Below are 19973 nucleotides of genomic sequence, written 5' to 3' on the forward strand. Positions count from 1 at the left end.
CAATACCAATACAATACCCTTGAAAGAATTCCTTAATTTTTATTTATAAGTGAACAAGGTTCACTAAAATCAAAATCAATGAATTATTTTTGTTAATGGTGGTTCGTTTACAACTGGGATCAACAATAATAGAAATACAAATCAAGCTTAGCACAATTTAGCACAATGGCACACTTTCTCCTCATCAATTCCTTTACATAAATTTCACTTTTATAGGTTAACAAATTTTCAATGTGAAGAGGTCCCTTCCTTTAAAAAGAACTACTACACAAATCCTACCTCATGGCAACCCATCACGTGAACATTACGTAGTGCAGTTTTATTAAACACTTCTTGAATACAGTACAGTACAGCAGTTTCTGATCCCAGAGTTTGATAACCGACCGTTTGATAATGTTGGAATTATCGAAGTTGTTTATTTTAGTATTAAGAAACCACTGCATGATGCAATTTTCTGGACTACACGCTATATTTCTCTCCTCTTAGACTGTCTGCAGCAGCTCTATGAATAAGTCACTTGCTCGCTACATTGCTGGGTGCTTCTACGAGAAAAAAATAAGGTATGCAATTTTTATTACAATAAATAGGCTTATAGAAAAACGTGCATTTAGAGGTTAAAATCAGATTAGAACTTGTTAATTAAAAGAAGAACAACTGCTAAAAATATAAGACGTTAATAGATTGTGTCTATAAATTACTTGTATTACATAGTTATTCCGCAGTTATTCACGCGATGTCTTCAAAATCGATCTCAGCCAAGAGATGGACTGTATGTATAGTCTGTATGGCTATTTTTCATCCGGGAAAACAGGCATACATGCAGCCCAAATGAACCCTGTTCTGTGAGAGGGCGGGGAAAACACCCTAGTGTTATGGAAAATATCAACCAAATATGCGTTCACCCACAACGAAATTGTTGTGGGTGAACATCAATTTCGTTGTTCAAGAAACAATTCGTTTCTTGAAGACACATGACAGCAGGATTGAAATGATGAATTAATCCATAGATATCGTCAATATTGCTGCGAAAACCTCTGCAATTCTATTTATGATTTGTTCCATTCTTTAGTTTTGTGTGTGGAAGATGACCAGGCCACTGCAAAGTACATCCCAGTCCCTATGACTAAAAAAATGAGTCAATCAAGGAACAAAAACATTCAGAAGACTAACCACATCATACTAGTCAGTCTGTCTGTGTTTTGTGGGTGGCTTGTTTACATCTATCGTGTTTTGATTTTTTCTTTTCTTGAAAAACAACCGAGAATGTTGCAGTGCACTTGTCCTTGGGAACTTTTGATCACATCAAAAGTTCCCAAGGATTGGATTCAAAAGGATTGGATATTAATTTATGTGGAGACTTATTTAAATTGTATATTTTGTTTGATTGATCAATTGTTTAATATTTTTCTTTTATTCTGTTTTTTTAAAATTATATTTAGTTAATGATCACTCACTACTTAAAAGTAAGATTTATTCCTAGGGAATTCGGCTTCTCTTGTTAAATGAGGTTTCAGCCTATGACTCTAAGAGGTTCAGTTTAATGCATGCAGTTCGTGATGTTTTATTAAGAATATTCTTGTAAAGAATATTTTCTAAAATATCATGGGTTGCGTGCCTTACAATTATCTTCTTATTGTATTGGTATTTTATTTATTTATTTGTAAATTATAAAATGTTGCTTACATTATTTAATACATATAAAAATGTATTTATAAATATTATGTCCAGTAAAATTCGGTGCATAATAGGAATTGCATATTTTAATCGGATTTCTTCGTGTAAAGTAATTAAAATAATAAATAATATGCACTATATTTCCAAAAGGAACGGATACGTGCACGTTTGAAATAAAATTTATTCATACAATATTTGATAATGTGGGAACACCACTTTTTAGCATTAACTATAACTCTATCCTTGTTGATAGACCAATTTTAGATAATCGGAAGGCGAAATTTGGTACTCTTGCTTCAACACAGTAGTCGATTTAGCTCGTTATTCGTAGATGTGTCGGCGCAGTCCTAAACTGCCGTTTCTGTTCATCGAAAAGGTGTTAAATTGGGTTTAGGTCAGTGTGCTGAGTCCATGAACCTTTTGCACTTCCATATTTTCAAACCAAATCACTACAGGCTGTTCGGTATGATGTAGTGCACTGTTATACAGAAACAGAAAATGGGCCCTTCTCATTCCGCTGCCACAACGCAGAAAAAAATGAAATTGTTCCTTTTATTCATTGCCGAGAACATTGACCAATGATCCAAACCCATACCACAAGAAACAACTCAAATGGATGACAGTACCTCCATCAAACTTCATACTTTTTACTATAAACTCTGGTAAACGCTCTCCGCGCATCTGCTAGACCCAAATATGGCCATAAAATTAGTAAACCGAGTGCCGTGATTTTTCACTACATAAGAGAGCTTTCCAACATTCCAGGATTCATTATGATCGGCTGTGCGCCAAGAAAGTCAATGCAATTCATTTCTTGTTGTGATGTTCGCTTTTTGTGCTGTAACACTTCTGTAAAATACGACTTTTTATGTATTACTTGTGTCTTATACTAATATAAGTTTCTGTGATCTCCATGACGTTCTGGTTGACAGTATTCGATGAGGAGTAATGGGATATACGTATATTCCGTTACTCCTCATCAAATATTGCCAAACTTACACCATTACATTTCCATTTGATGGTTGCTTCATCAACCGTTGATCTGGGGGGTTTTCAGTTTTGCAGCAGTGGAATGAACAGTTTGATGGATAATATGACATCACACGATGATTCTCCGTTGGGAGTCACTAAACTCAATCTCGACCCATCTACTGTGTTTCGTTCGTCTGTTTACCTCTTGCTTGAGCTCAGTCGCTTTTGTTTATTCCTGACATGTAGATGGCAGATTTGGTTCACTCTTCTCACATCTTAGGAGTGTCCGGATACTTTTGGCAATATAATGCATAACTTGCAGTATATATATTTAATTTTTTATTAATCAATATGTGTACTAAATGAAATATTCATTGAAAATTAAAGTAATTTATCTGTTTCTTTTCTACAGTTTAAAACACATGAGCAATTCCTCAAAGTAGAAAAATCTACGAAAGACAGATTAAAAGAGAACTGAAAGTCCTAAATACAGTGTTTTCGTCATGTTAAAACCGGGTCTGCTACTTGGTGCACTTCTGTGTTGTGTTTACTCTACACGTTCCGGCTTCAGGACCTACTGTGATAACAGTTGCCAAATGAATGAGACTAGCTTAGGAAATCTCGAAAGGCTATGCAAATGCGATGAGAAGTGTCCAATCTACAATGATTGCTGCGTGGATTCTCCCTATCGTTCAAGTCCATTCAGAGAAATATTATCGAAATGTGTGCCCATTGAGGGAATTCGTTATAGAGGTGTTCAGGTCATCAGTCGTTGTCCTAGAAGATGGAAAGGAGCTAATGAAATTCGCCGCAACTGCAGTATGGAAAGAAAAAGTGTGGAAGATCCTCTCCTTCATCTACCAGTAACGAGTCCAGTCAGCGGAGCAACTTATAAGAACTACTACTGCGCCATCTGTAACGAAGATAGTCAAGATTCGGTACTGTGGAAGATACGATTTCAGTGTCAGTTAGCACTCATGATAAATCAATCCGCTTACGTGTCAAATAATTTAGTTTACGACTCGAATCTCAACCAGTGGACAGTGTCCACTAGAAATCGATATGGTGTAATGGATGAACAATCGTGCGAACTCTATTTCGATTATCCGACTTCTGTGCAACACGTTATTCGTCCCTGTATCCCTGACCTGATATCCACTTGCGATCCAAGATGGAAGAGAAAAAGAATAACAATAAAGAAATGCCAAAAAATTTATTCTCCAATTTTTGTAATGGGGAAGAACTATCGTAACCTGTTCTGTGCGATATGCAACAGTATTTCTAGAGTTCGATTACCACCATTGTGTTTAACAGTTTTTCGCAGGGAAGGTCGCATCCCATACGCTTTTACTCCAAGTTCCTTTTCAATTCTTATCGATTTCAGTAGAAGTGATGGGGAAATAGTTGGCAAAGAAGAAAATCATCAAAAATGTAGCGAAGGGGAAGCATACGATCACTTTTCTAAAAAATGTAGAAATGTGGTTTGTGGACTTCCAGGATTTAAAATGAGAAATGGAAAATGCCACAGTGTTTAGGAGTTGAAGTCTATAAGAATGTCAAACGTTGTTTTTTCTCTAAGAGAGTGCTAATTAATAACCTAAGTTTATTGAGATAACACTGAAATAGTACTGTAATGTCTTATATAAGTGCAATATACTCGCAAGAGTGATCCGAAAACTTAATATTTTCGCATACAATTCTGAAACTAGGGGAGGTAGAGTGGGAACTAAAACGGAGTAATAAAACATGCAAAAGCAGTGAACGCATTGCAGTGTGTTAAATGATATTTCTAATGTCTCGTTTATTTCAGCTATCTGTTTAAAACTTTCCAAAGAGGGGCTGTTCTCGATATCATAAAACTTCGAAAGAACGTGGGTGATACAGGAGTTAGCTAAATTATTTAATGATAGGCATTTGCGGTTCATGAAGTCGGTGGTGAACTCATCCCAATAGTGATCTCTGCAACTAGTGAGATTTGCCGTTCAGAAATCATCCAGTAGCAAAAGGAGTGCCACACAGAAGCAAATATTGCATTATATTTGTAGAATAACAGAAATAAATAATCTAAAAAATGTGAAACTACATTGTTTGTGTGGAATATTGATGGATAAGCTTAGAGCTGGTAACTTCTTCACAGTGCATATGAAAATACTCAATATTATAACACAAAACATAAGAGGATCAATAATTTGAATATAACCATATATAAACAATTGGTAAAATGTACATATTTATTAATTTCATATTTAATGTTTATTAATTCGTCTACAGTCAGCAAAAGGTATCTCAAGCCTGAACTATCACTGCTCGACAAAATTAACAGAACTGGTAGAAAACGTGGTGTAACTCGTGCAACTTGCAGTGAAGCGGACAAAATTTAGTGTGGTGGTGTACCGTAGAATAACGATGAAATGAGGATACAGAGAGAAACTTCAGGCAGGTATAAGGGACATTTATAGGGGTTGTATAAGAATTGCAAAAGAGGTCACATTACAAACGTCGCTACAAAATGGTCTAAAATAGGGTCAGAATGGAGTATCATTCCCTCCAACCGCTAAATAGACCTGACAGCAGTGAACCATGCTCAATATAAGGGAGTCTATAAGGTTTCGTGTCAATAAATCCCATTCTTTCACCAGCGCAGACCTTAACTCATTGAATGACCGAGGAATTCGCTGTCTTGAGTGCAATGCGACTCCTAAGGGCGTCCCACACATGTTCGATCGGATTTAAGTCTGGTGATTGTGCTGGCCACGGTAGTCGTTGGATATCTTCAGTTTCCAGATATTTCTTCACCTCATGAGCTCTGTGTAGTGGTGTTGTCGTGCATGAAAATAAAACTGGGCCAACCGCACCCCCAAAAAGTTGCAATAGCGTTCGAGGATCTGTTCTCGATACCTCTGCGCAGTTACGGCACCCCTATCAAAAACATGAAGAGGAGTGCGGCAACTGAACATTTTTCTACCCAACAGAAGAACAAAGGCTCCATCATAAGTGTCCTTTTCTCTGATGTTTGACCCTGGCATGCACAAACACCAGCATGTGACTTCTCGCTCAAGATTGCGACGAAGTCTAATACTCCGTCTTCTGTCTACTTTCAGCTCTATTCACAACACCATGCAGAACATTCTGACTTCTTGCCAGTTTACACAGACGGCTCGCCTCAGAATCGTATGTGGGATCTGCTGCTGTTTTTCCAAATGACGCCATATCAGAACAGATACCCCTTGACTGCAGCATTTATACTGCAGAGCTGCATGCCATAGAGTTAGCTGTAGATCACATAAGAAAACACCGATACCAACGGTGTATTATATATGCCGATTCAGTGAGTGCACTACAGGCTTTATCAGCGCCAATCATCCAACCCTGTCCCGAATTCAGCAGATAATATACAGCAGCCTCTATGCAAGTGGATTCGATATCCGCTTCTGCTGGATCCCCAGTCACATCGGGATTAGAGGAAATGATTTGGCTGACACTGCAGCCAAATCGGCAGCCCTGACGGGTAATCTTGACCTGTTAGTCCCCTATACAGACTACAGGCAAGTGATTCGTAGTAACCTACAATCGCAGTGGCAAGATTCGTGGCATCGCCTGGTTACAACAAACAAATTATGTCGAATTAAGCCTGTGATCCATCCTTGGCGGTCCAGTTTACGCAGGGATCGCAAAGAGGAAGTTGTTCTTGCTCGGCTCCGCATAGGACACTGTCATGTGACACACTCCTTTTTGCTGAGGGCTGATGACCCTCCTATGTGCGAGTAATGCGACACCATTTTATTCGTCCAACACATTTTATGTGATTGTATCAGTTTTAGAAATGCTCGTTTTACTGCTTTTACCCATCTGACTGAGCCATATACACTCAGTCAGATTTTAAATGACAATGTGTCAGCAGTTTTTAAATTTTTAAAATCGATCAATATGTATACATTCATAAGAAATATACAATTTGCTTTTATCATTGTATACTGATTTTATTTATTGCTTTGATTGTATAGATATGCACCTTTAGACGAAGTAATGTTTTTCAAGTTACCAGTCCTACCTTTTTATATTTTAACCTTTTCCTGGCGCACTATAACCTTGCTCCTTTTGCGTCATAAAAAATCAAAATCAAATCAAATCAAATCTCTGATGTTGGAAGAATGGTACCGCGTTCCTGGTTATCTCCAGATAAAATAACGTCTAGAATCTGTTTGTAGGCTAAAACGGGACTCATCAGAGAACAGAACTGTATACCATTTGTCAGCGTTCCAAGTCACATGTTCATGACACCAGTATCGACGAGGTCTGTGGTAGGTTGGAGTTAATGGGATACAAACCACTAGTTTCCTTTAGAAGAGCCCACTTGAATTGAGTCTTCTTAACACAGTCCGGTTTGAAATTTTTTCACCTGTGGACACTGCAACCTCAAGAGACAGTTAATGAAATTATATCGTAGGGTTCCGTCTTATTGTTAGAGCCAGACAGCAGTCTGTTCTGGTTGACGTAGCCCTCGGCCGACCTTGGCCAGCTATTCTTCTTACGGTTCCTGAAACTGCTTCCATAATGCCGAGACGACACTGCGTGACACATTAAGCCAACGTGCCATCTGAGACTTTCCGGCTTTAAATCATCCAATGGCTCGCCATCTCAAACAATTGTCTAAACGACGATGATTTGCCATCCTGAGTACTATAAACGTGGCTATCCCACTGAGAAAGCCAAAAAAAAAAAAAAAAAACGGGAATGAAGTGATGTGATAGCAACCCTTGTTTTCAAAGGCATGAACAATTTGCATAATGCGAGGCTCTGCAAGGTAGTAGGCCGATTTCTATAGGATTCTCGGAATTTGCATGCCAGGCTGCCTATTGTATCAAACATCGCCTTCGGGGACACTGTTCACATTAAAATATTTATGAAAAACAATTTGTTCTGTAAATTTTGCCGAGAATCTTTAATCTTTATTGTATACAAACAGGGTATATACAATAGGCCCTTCACAGCAGCAATGCCAGGGGTTTTACATTGGTTGGTGGACAATAGCCTTGGGGGAAAGGGGCCCACATCGAAGTTCGGGCTCATTCCCCAGAGCCAACAATAAAATGGAATCAGTGTCAGATTATTTACAGGATATATGCTGTTGACAGTATTTACAATGAAATAATAAAGATAGTCATATTTACATTATGTTATATTAATATAGAATTGTAAGAGAGGGTGTACTTTCGGGGACTCGTGGGTAGGATAGTCGTCCTCTCCGCACCTGGTGGAAAAGACCTGAGTTCGAGTCTAATCGTTGACGTGAGGAAATTTTATGGGTCTTTTTCACAAAGTGGTTGTATTAGTCGGTCTCATGCGAGGGTAGCATTGTTTTTTTTTTTTCACTTAAAGCTCGGATATTTTTTCAAGCAAACAGAAAATCGATCACAGAACAACGACAATATAAACGGGGCAATATGGCCTTAGTTGCTATTCCTCCTAAAACATACTTTTGCTTTTCGAAATTTGTAAGAAATTTGGGAAATCTATCGGGGAACAAATTAATTATCAGTATACACAAATAAATTAATATTGCTATTTCTGAGATACTTTATTTTTAATTTTTACTTGTTTTAACAACGTCCAGCATCTTGTTTTCGATGATCGAAATTTCATGTTGAATTACCGCAGGGATGTCCAACGTTTATGTGTGTGAAATTTACAACGATATATAGCAATTATCCAGATATTTTTCTGGATAGCAATTATCCAGATATATTTCAGATGTGAAATATAAGTGTCAAAAGTTTGTACACTCTCAGACCGTCTGTCTAGAGGATACAGTGTGCCCAAACAGTGGTTAAAAATCCCATGCACAAACGGAATGTGATGCTGAAACACCACATTGTCCAAACTGTCAAGGCCAACACCCCGCCTATTCAAAGTCCTGTGAACTGTAGAAAACAGGAAAAAAGATCTAAAAATACAAAGTAGAGCGGAAAGTAACTTACCAAGAGGTAAAGAAGCAAATTATGCTTACTACACCTAAAAACACCTATGCAGCAGCAACAAAGAAATATCAGTCAGCAGCCATTCAAACTGACGTGTCAGTTCCATCCATGTCTATTGCAGACTGGGCTAGAGAAATACTATCAACCTTACAGCAATCTAATAAGGAACAGTAGTGAAGGCCCTGGCGGCATCTTTAGGTTTATTATTAAATTGTCCAGTGCATTCATCATTGATTCTCTAGTTCATATTATTTCCAGTTGCATCTCCCAACCATTCCTTCCAAGATTATGGAAGACTTTTAGAATTACCCTGATTCCAAAACAGGCTAGTAGTAATAACCATATAAGCTATCGTCCAATTGCTGTATCGTCAATAATCGCTAAGATTATTGATAAGATCATGCTGCCATATCTTCGGGATGCGATCTTCGCTAATGCACCCGACAACATGCATTTTGGTCCTAGAGGGCCCTCTACAACAACAAGCCTAGCTGACACCATTGGGCGCATCCAAACTGCGTTTCAGGATAAAGCGCAATGCGATGTCTTTTACTTAGACATCAAAGGTGCTTTCGACAACATTGATCACAAGAAAGCCATCGAAATACTGAAAAATCATTTCCTCATTGACACAATGGTTATATTCTATCTTCAGTACAGCCTAAATCATAGAAATCTCATCTTCTCCACTAATACTGATAATATTCTCGTCACAACCACAACAGGCGTTCCTCAAGGAGGTGTTCTCTCCAGTGTTATATTTTCAGCATCTCTACAACCACTCCTACAAGAAAATCCAAATCTGCTGGCTTATGCCGATGATTTAAAGTTGTTTATTATTTCCAAATCCTGTGATGACATTTCCAAGGTTAGCCATGATGCGAATTTACAGATGAGCGGAATCATCAAGTATCTAAAGAATCTCAATCTGACTATAAATACAAACAAATCTGCTCAAATAACTTATTCCTTACAGAAACAACCAAACCACATAGAAATTAAAATTGCATATGTTTCAATTCCCAGCTCACAAAGACCTAGGAGTTGTTTTTGACAAAAATCTTTCATTTAATTCTCACTATGTATATGTTGCTAAAAAAATTCAAAAATCAAGATAGCTGATCAAGCAAGAAACAGCGGCGATTCAAGATAGAAAAACAGTCATTAACCATGTTCAGAGATGCATTTTCCCCATTCTGTCTTACGCCTCCGAAATCTGGTCTGGCGCTCCTCAAGTTACCGTAACAAAATTCCTTGCCCTAAGATTGGGTTCTTAGATGGCTGAACAATAAACTTCGTTTTCCCCGTACAATATCAAGGCAACAGCTTTATAAAAATTTAAAAACAAAGACTCTGCAACAGATGATCAACGAGTCGGGAGTCATGCTTCTTGCAAAGTTAATTACTTCTGCATCCAGTTCACCAAACCTAGCCAACATAATAGCTCCCACCAACGGAGAAAACTCAAGAAACCAACAACAATTCAAATCCAAACTCTCCAGACTAAAACAAATGGACAGGATGTTCCCCAATGCATCCCTTCACCTCATAAATTATCACAACATTGATTGTAAGAGGTTGCTCAACTCTGAAGCCTACAGGAATCTCATTTCCGAACAAATTATGAGAAATACAAACAGCTGCCTGCCTGCAACCCAGTAACTACATCCGACAGCCAAATCTGATTTTCTGCAATATATATTTTTGATCATTATAATTCATATTCGTTGTTAATGTATATATAGAATAGCCTATGTATTTTTTATATATATATTTGTCTTCTTTGTACTAAATTTATGCCCCTAGCCTAGTGCTGTGATGGGCTTGCTGTAGTTGCAATAAATGAAAAATTTATTTATTATTTATTTACTTCCGACGTTGGGGGAAACACTCCCTGAACAATCCGACCATTCAGCAACTACATGCAGCTTACTCTTTGGCAAATGCAGACACTTTGCAAATTTATACTGACGGCTCCAAAAGTGACACAGCTGTGAGAGCTGCTGTGGTGCTTTCGACATCAACAGTCTTTGTTTCATTACCACAAGAATGCAACGTTTTCACTGCAGAACTCTACGCCATTAAGATGGGTTTGACCTTACTTGCTCATGTTTTCACGCCGAAGACTATTATCTATGCAGACTCTTCGAGTGCAGTGACAGTCCTCCAAGGCAATTCTCGCTCTCCACATCCATTGATAAATCAAATAAGAACTCAAATATCCGAATTTCATAACAATAGGCAGACTGTCACATTTTGTTGGATTCCAGGGCACACTGGAATACCATTAAACGAGAGTGCAGATAAAGCAGCAAGGAATCCCACTGATAATAACCACATCCGGATTCCTTACACAGACTACAAATCAATCATACGCCGCATTTGCAATGAAAAATGGAGAGAAATTTGGCATAATCAGGTAAATAACAAGTTACGAAATATAAAACAGAATCCACAGCTATGGAAATCTAGTTTCCGCTCAAACAGACACGAAGAGGTTGTGCTTGCCAGAGCACGTATAGGTCATACCCATCTTACACATCACTATTTATTGCCAGGAAATAATCCACCACTGTGCTTCCACTCTAACTCAACACTAACCGTAAAGCATATTCTTATACAGTAGAGTGCACTCACTATCAGTATGCCAGAACCAAATCATTGCGATCCCTATCTAATTTAAACGAACCTTTTCAAATTAGACATATTATTGGGGACAACTCCAATTTACCTGAGTTTTTCCACTATCTAAAACAGATTAATATATTTATGCTCATATAAACCCTTTTATTAATCCGTACAGTGTCTCTCCACTGGAACAGGTGCAATATGGCCAAAGTAGCTCTTGCGCCAAAAAAACCCAACAACAACAACAACACTGGCAAGATTCTTGGCACGGACATGCCACAAATAAACTATTATAGTTTAGTAGCCTTTTAAATTTGACATTGCGCATTATGGCCTTAGCTGCCAATGCGCCATTAAAAACCAAATCATCCAACCAACCTAGCAGAGACGCCACATGTAACCGAAATTTTTGGTTTCCTCAAACAGATGACTTATTTAATTTTTTAAAACAAATTCATTTATATGAACTTATCTGACATATGACTGGGAAAAAAAAATGATTTTCAGAATTACTGTGACAGGCACAATTTGGCCTTAGTTGCCCTTGTGCCAATAAACTTCCATTAAAACTAACCTCAAACAGATAAAACTGTACAGCAGTATAAATTTGAATACCATTTGATGGCATATTTGGGTACGTCACGTGATAAGAGCGTGGTGGTACTGAAACTACGGTGTTGCCATGCTTTTTGCCGAGAGTCATAATTAATAATGTAGAGCAACTCGCTAATATGAGACCCCCAACTGTAATTCGAAAACAAAAACCAATCGATAACTTTTAATGTGATTTTCGTCTTCAGCAGCATGAAATTAGGCAAGGTTGGGTATTTTCGTTTTCGTAAGGTTTTGTGTTGACCGGTGTAATATTAAGGTGAAATTCCACACTGAGACGGTTATCAGGTAGAGAGTACGCAAATATTGTGATACGTGTACAAATTTAAATAAGTGCATTAAAACTTTACGTTACATTACTAAACGTACACTACGCATTGGACACTGTCATGTGACACACTTTTTGCTGAGGGCTGATGACTCTACTATGTGCGAGCAATGCGACACCGTTTTATCCGTCCAACACATTTTATGCGACTGTACCAGTTTTATAAATGCTCGTTTTAGCGCTTTTACCCATCTAACTGAGCCGTATACACTCAGTCAGATTTTAAATGACAATGAGTCAGCAGTTTTTAAATTTTTAAAACGATTAATATATATATACACTTATATGAACTATACAATTTACTTTTATCATTGTACTGTTTTTATTTATTGATATGCCTTTATATATATGCACTTTTCGACGAAGTAGCCTTTTTAAAAGTCACCAGTCTTATCTTTCCAGGGCGCACTATAACCTTGCTGTTTTTGCGCCACAAAAAATCAATAAACTAAACGGATATTACATAAAATACAGGCACACCACAGCTCGGGAGCACTTAACCACTTCACGTCTTGTCCCACACAATCATTCAAAGTTTGTAATCGAATAGATCTCGAGGATCTATTCCAACTACAATCTTATATCAACTTTATCCTAATTTGAGCTTTTATCTATCTCACAAACTAGTCCATTCCTACACAAGAGGGTGTTTCTAATGCAAAGCCAACTGTATATGACATTTATCTCCGAATCTTTTAATGCCTCTCAGCAATATCCAATCAGATGCTCACATTTCAGCTGAACGAGGAACTTCTCAGTTTACTTCCCCGAAGCTCTGTACTATAATTACCTTATTTCCGTTTTTTTAAATAAGAAAGTATTTAATAATTGACTCTGACCGCTCTCATTCATTCTAGTAACGAGGAAGTGATGACAACACATCATTGGTCAATTTTTTTAGCCTTGGAAAAGAACCACATCATTCTATTTTCTGTTTCACCCACAACACATTCATTACATTGCCAGATGATTTTATCGAAGGGAAACAAGGTTTGTAGATTTTCTTGTGGCTGCATGCATGTAGTAGAAATAGTAAATAACAATAGTAAAAATATAGGTTAATGGAAAGAAATACAAATTAAAGGACGTTCTCAAAAAAGCAATAATTAAATCAACTGTAGCAGTTTTTTACACATTTCTATTTTTAGAGTATAATTTGTGTTCCTTTGTTATTAAGGTTATGTTGGTGGATTACTTAATGTCTGCGTTACTACGCTTGATATAATAGTTATGACTGGTTTAATAAAAAAATAAAAGCCGTGTGGTGGTCCCAGGGTATCTCCTAATGGAATAATAATAACTATGATTATAATATAATTACATTATAATACAATAATAATACCACCACCAAGTTGTAAAATATGGATAGAGTGATGAAATAATGAGCACTCCAACCTTCCTCAACTGTAATCCACCTTTAATTTCTTAAAGAAATGCAGATTATTCTCAGACGTTTCGTGGTACTTCTTGTATTACTGAAGAATTGGGACGGGAAGTAGCACTTTCTTATATTAACTTATTGAATATTAGGATCCTTCTAAAATATAGTTGTGTTTGAAAGTATGTTAAGCAATTTTCTAATGTTAGAATTAAAATTCGACATATCTTTGCGATTATAATAACGGTGTTTGTACCATATTTTAATGATTTAAATCCAAACGTACCATTTAGAAAAGTATTAAACAATATCAGTTTTGAATGAGGAAGTTTCTTAGGTAAATTAGAGCTTTAAAAATCAAGAAATAAAATTGATATGATGATTGTTGTTGTTAAAAAATACGTTCAGTTCATCAAATAACTGTTCCAATAAATCTGAGTACTAATACTGTATTTTTCTGATGAGACTGTAAACGCTCATATAACGAATGGTATTTACTAAATAAGTTACTTAAACAGGAGATAAGATTACTCTCGATAATTTTATTTATTACTGATTGCAGAGTTATTGACCAATTGAGTTATTGTTTAATGAATTCGCCAAGTTATTAATAACTTGGCGAATTCATTAAACACCATATCTTCTTTGAAGAAAGATTCTTGTTGCGTAATATATTTTTATGATAGCCATTTTTTTATTTCACTGTTAAGCAGTTATACTCATTTCTAAAACAGGTATTCCATAATTTTCAATAAAATATTCCTTTGTACAATAAAAGTTTTGTAATCCTGAGCGATTCAAGTTTTCTAAGAGGCAGAAGAGTTATATCGAGAAAAGAATTAGTAGTTTAATGATGAATTTTTGACAACTGTGGAATTGTGGAACCAGAGAAAGATCACTCTATATCTCACAACTGTAGACCTATTTCTCTTACTAGCTGCTTGAGTAAAACGCTGGGAAAAAAATGATACACCGCCGACTGACCTGGTTTCTTGACTCCAAATATCTAACATCTGATAGCCAATTTGGTTTCAGAAAAAATCGATTATCCCTGGATCTCATGGTCAAAGCTGAAACGAGCATCTCGTTATGGTATGCCTCGACATAGAGAAGGCCTTTGACACCACTTGGCATCTTGAAAGATCTTCATTCTCTTGACGTGAAAGGCCAGTTAACATATTTTATACAAAACTTCCTTCAGCATAGAACTTTTCAAGTCCGATATCAGCAAGTCTTCTCGTAAATCTATATACAAGAGGAAGGAGTCCCACAAGGCTCATTTCTGAGTTCTAGAAATATGAAAATCAAGCATCAGAAAAAATTGCAAAGAAGAAGTAATGCTTGCGAGACTACGAATTGGCCACACTCACCTTACGCATTATCATCTACTAGCTAATGAGAATCCCCTCTCCGTTTTCAATGCCAAGTTCAGCTTAGAGTGAAACACATCCTATTAGTATGCCCGCGCTTCAGAAATTCGAGACTACTTTGCTTCCAAAGTCTATGTAATAACCAGAATCCACCTACCCTACAACAGATATTAGATAACTCCGAAAATCTAGAGGAACTATTTAATTTCATTCGGAAAATCCGATTTGACAAACGAATCTGAAAATAGTTGCAAAAAAAAAAAAAAAAACCCTGGAAAGACACATCTTGGCCTTGATGCCCTTGTGTCTTAAAACCCTTAATCAATAACAACAACAGCCATAGCCAGAATAGAATCGTTGGCGCAACGAAATGGCTATTGCTTAGGAGAAAATAAATCAACAGCAATGAATTTCTGCAAAATAAACATACAACATCCAGATCTTGAAATATATTTGAAATATAACCTTATTCCTCTTTCCAATAACTTTCGTTTATTGGGTTTGTATCTAGGCTATAAACTTAATTTTTCCAATCATATAGCCTTCCTTAGAACGGCCTGTCTAAAGAAATTGAACATCTTAAGAGCTATCTCCTCTAACTCCTGGAGTGCTGATGGACACTCACTATCACATCTCAATAGAACTTTAATTCGGTCCCGCTTAGATTATGGATCATCTGTTCATGACTCCGCAAGGAACAGTTCCTTGTTGCGGCTAAATACAATTCAGCATAGTGCCCTAAGAGTAGTCACGGGAGCCTTCAGAACATCTACAGTACCAGCCTATATATTGAGGCAAATGAACCCCCATTGCAACAAAACCTTACTTTGTAATTATGCTGCAAAATTTAAAAGTATTCCATCTCACCCCAGCTGGGAATACCTGTTTGATCCCCAAAATGTAAATGAAATAATTTTAGGAAGGCTAAGGATTGGGCATACTCACCTCACTCACCTGTATCTATTAACTAATGACAGCGCTCCCCCAATGTACATCGTGTCAAGTACAACTGACCATTCGCCATTTGTTAATGGACCGTCCCCACTTTCAAAATATCCGCTTAAACACCTTTAAATCAATAGCTAATACACAGTCATCAATAAATTTATTACAGATTCTGGGAGATGGTTCTAATGAAAAAGAACTATTTACCTTTCTAAATCGTATAGGAATATATCATAAAATATAGTTATCACAATTAAGCTAATATTTCATATTCACCATTAGAAAGACATAATATGGCCCTAGCAGCCTATGTGTCGTTAAACACAACAACAACAACCCAAAATGTAATATTATACCGTAATAAACCTAATGAAAACCTCCCTGCGGGTCTTCGATTGCAAGAGATCATGAGCAGTTGGAACATTAAATTTCAGCATATCATTGATGATTATGCTTCTCTTGAACTTTCGTGGATTAAATTTTCACCTCGTTGAGATACTTTCTTTCTGAGATGGGGAAAACGCTACCGGTAAAACAACAACCTACAGCAGTTATATGAAGCCCACACCTTAGAAAACTGAGAAAAACTAATTATCTACACTGATAGCTCCAAAACAGATGAAGCCGTAGGTGCGGCAGCAATTTCTTCTACCTTCTCCATATCTGTATCTCTTCCTATCGAATGCAGTATCTATACCGCAGAATTATATGCAATAAAACTGTCCCTAGATAATATAAGTAAGCAGCATTTCAAGCAAGCATTAATATACACCGACTCCTTAAGTGCATTCCCGCCATTCAGTCTGCTACTTCTTCCCACCATCCCATTCTGAAACAGATCCGATATAGATTATATCAGTATCAAACATCAAACCAAATGGTCACCTTCTGCTGGATCCCAGGTAATGAACGTGCGGATCATGATGCTAAACATCCTGACAGTACATCATCCTGCCATCTGAAAGTCCCATACACTGATTATAAATCCACTATTAAAACAGCATGTAGGGCTCAAAGGTCAGAACTGTGGCAAACACAAGTCAATAATAAACTATTCCAGATTAAAAAAAAGAACCTCAGCTGTGGACTTCTAGTTTAAGGAGAAGCAGGCGAGAAGAAACCATTTTGGCAAGACTTCGAATTGGTCATTCTTATACAATGCAACTGTTTTTGCTTATAGGAGAGAATCCTTCTCAATGTCTCATCTGTCAGATCCAGCTAACAATTAAACATATTCTAATAGAATGCCCTCAGTACGCAACTATCCGAAAATCCAGTGTATATTCTCTATCTAATTTGCAGGAACCTCTAACTTGATTACATATACTTGGCAAAAATGCAAATTTTGAAGAACTATTTCAATACTTGAAACGCATAAAGTTATATAACCATCTCTGAAAGACATAATATACAATTTTTGGTCATAAGAAATTCATGATCAGGCACAATATGGCCCAGGAGGCCCTTGTGCCAAAAATTCTCAATTACAACAACCTATAGCCATAGCAGATTATGTGCCATTAAACCTCCACAACAATAACAATTGAACAGTTGAATGTTTTGTCGCTTTCTCTTTTGTAATTTAAACCTTGATTTTACTCGGATCAAATGTAAGAGGGAGATGTCAGCGATTTGGCTTAAAGGTTTGAAAGTTAGAAGAAATATCTTATATTTTCAAGTAGGCTTTCAAAATTATGAATTCTTGATGTGATAACGGAATCCTACAACATTTTATTACTCTGATTTATTACCTCCCAGTTTACGAACCTATCCTGTAATCCCAGTTTGTGAAGAGCAGTTATGCCTGAACAATATAGTTAATTTTTATTACGAAATACTAAAACTATTGGATTTAAGAAATAACTTCGACATTATTTACCCTGAATTCAGTAAAAATTTTGATACTATTCTACATGAAAGGCTATTAAATAAATCGGAGCAAACTGGGATTACTGGTAATCCCAATTTGTTGGAGTTCTGAAAATATATTAGTGTGCGTAGATTCTTGAATTTCTAGAGTACAAATTATATATGATGAAAGAATCTATAACGCATTCAGAAGATTTCGTGCTTATAATCTGATATCAATCGTATTAATCCTATTTATATTTTTCTGGAACACTGGAATAATTAATGCAATAATTACATTAATACGTTCCTCGAATATATAAATCTCATTATTTATGAATAATAACATTAATATATTTAATGTAATTACTGATATTCTTCCCAGAACTTCACATAAATTATGAATCTCTGTCTTGGATGAGGATACTTCAAATCTACCAGGATTGCTGAATAAAGCGTGAGAGTCTGCAAGCTTCTATGCTGGCTACTCATTTTTAAAATCAAAAGAACTAATTTACATCTTCCCTCAGAAACCCAATTATAATATAATGTAGTTCCAAATCAAATTTCGTTGACTTATATCAGATACTATTGGAATGCCTTATGTACCTTTATTTTTTTTCATCAGTATATCTTTGTCTTTCATTTTTATGTATATTAAAGAATTTTTATATACAAAATTCCTTAATAAATAAAACAGTTCATATTTATACATATACGTATAAACAAGTATTTCTTTTTATATAGATTAAAACACTAGGGATAGTTCCAGAGAGTCCAAAGCATCGCTGAACTGGACTGTATAAAAAGGAAACGGGAGCCTTTAAAAGATGCCAAATTTTTATCTGATACTTGTACTGCTTCTGTTCTGTGTATACTCCGCATCTGCTCGCTCCAAGATCCGTTGCAACAACAGTTGCCGATTGAACGACACTGATTTAAGGTATACCCCTAGAATGTGCAAATGTGATGAGAATTGTGCAGCCTACAATGACTGCTGCGTGGATTCCCCCTATCGCTCACGTAAATTCAAAGAAAACACATTACTGAAATGTGTGATAATTAAGGAAGTTGATTATAAAGGCGTCCAACTCGTCAATCAATGTCCCAACAGCTGGGCAGGATCTAACGAAATTCATCGTAGCTGTACTATGGAAACGGCAAGTAGGGAAGACCCTCTCCTTCATCTGCCAGTGACCAATCCAGTCAGCGGAGTAACTTATAAGAACTACTTCTGCGCTATTTGTAATGATGATAGTGAAGATTCAGTAATGTGGAATATAAATATTAAGTGTAAGCTTAAGTATCCTATACCTCCAACAGGTTACGGAATCAGTAACTTAGTTTATGACAATGATAACGGCTGGGTAGTGTCCCATCCAAATAGCAGCAATCGGAATAAACAGCGATGCGAACTGAACTTCGATTGTCCGACTTCTGTGCAACATGCTGTTCATCCCTGTTTTCCCGATCTAATTTCCAGTTGCGATCCAAAATGGAAAAGAAGAAAATCAGTTAAAAAATGCCAAAGAATTTATTCTCCAATTTACGCCTTGGGGAGAAATTTCCGCAATGTGTTTTGTGCTCGATGCAATAACATTCCGGGAATTCGGTGGCCCAGATGTTCGTTGATTCTTCGAAGTAAGGATGACACCATCCATGGCCTCCCTGGTCTCCCTGCTTTCCCTGGAATATCGTTTCCTCCATTTTCGATTCTTATCGATTTCAGTAGAAGTGATGGCCAGATGGTTGGCAAAACAGAAAAGTTCCAAAGATGTAAAAAAGAAGAGGCTTATGACCCATTCAGTAAAAAGTGTAGGAATGTAGCTTGCGGACTTCCGCGTTTTATCATGAGAAATAAAAAATGTTACAGTATTTAATAAACACGGTCAATAAGAATGGAAAAAAACAATTTTTTTTAAATTAATAGAACGAAACTACTTTAATTAAAGAAATTTAGAAGAAATATATTTTCTTACTTTGTTATACTTTATTTTTCTGGGTTTTTTTGGTGGAATTTTCTTCATGTACAATTCTCCAAGTTGCAGACATTCGATCATTCTAGTTCTACCCTAGTAAAGTACTGATATAAACGTTACAAAAACAACATGGAGAAGTGAATACTGACTTTCCACGCAGAAGTATGCTACATCTACTAAAGTAAGCGAACCTCACTGTGACACTAATGAACTAAATCGACAGGTAGCATACAGTCATACAAGATCTAACCAGCAATCAGC

The 19973-nt window shown here is 36.6% G+C and overlaps 2 protein-coding genes across 2 annotated transcripts; both read left to right on the forward strand.

The window, feature by feature from the left end:
• Positions 1-506: 506 nt before the first annotated feature.
• On the forward strand, positions 507-4181 carry LOC150078946 (uncharacterized). The gene is made up of 2 exons (XM_090382897.1): positions 507-560; positions 3059-4181. The coding sequence occupies exon 2, from the start codon at positions 3150-3152 to the stop codon at positions 4179-4181; it is 1032 nt and encodes a 343-aa protein (XP_090239023.1). The 5' UTR covers positions 507-560; positions 3059-3149.
• Positions 4182-13065: 8884 nt separating this feature from the next.
• Positions 13066-19617, forward strand: LOC150078947 (uncharacterized). Its single transcript, XM_090383473.1, has 2 exons — positions 13066-13182; positions 18481-19617. Exon 2 carries the CDS (start codon positions 18564-18566, stop codon positions 19611-19613), a length of 1050 nt encoding a protein of 349 aa, XP_090239599.1. The 5' UTR covers positions 13066-13182; positions 18481-18563; the 3' UTR covers positions 19614-19617.
• Positions 19618-19973: the final 356 nt, after the last annotated feature.

Source organism: Mastigoproctus giganteus, chromosome 10 (genome assembly GCF_048544385.1).
Source record: "Mastigoproctus giganteus isolate SK-2022 chromosome 10, ASM4854438v1, whole genome shotgun sequence".
Taxonomy (NCBI): domain Eukaryota; kingdom Metazoa; phylum Arthropoda; class Arachnida; order Uropygi; family Thelyphonidae; genus Mastigoproctus; species Mastigoproctus giganteus.

Bases quoted from the DNA above. Each gene is read 5' to 3' on its own strand.
- LOC150078946 (XM_090382897.1), top strand. From the start codon at position 3,150: ATGTTAAAACCGGGTCTGCTACTTGGTGCACTTCTGTGTTGTGTTTAC.
- LOC150078947 (XM_090383473.1), top strand. From the start codon at position 18,564: ATGCCAAATTTTTATCTGATACTTGTACTGCTTCTGTTCTGTGTATAC.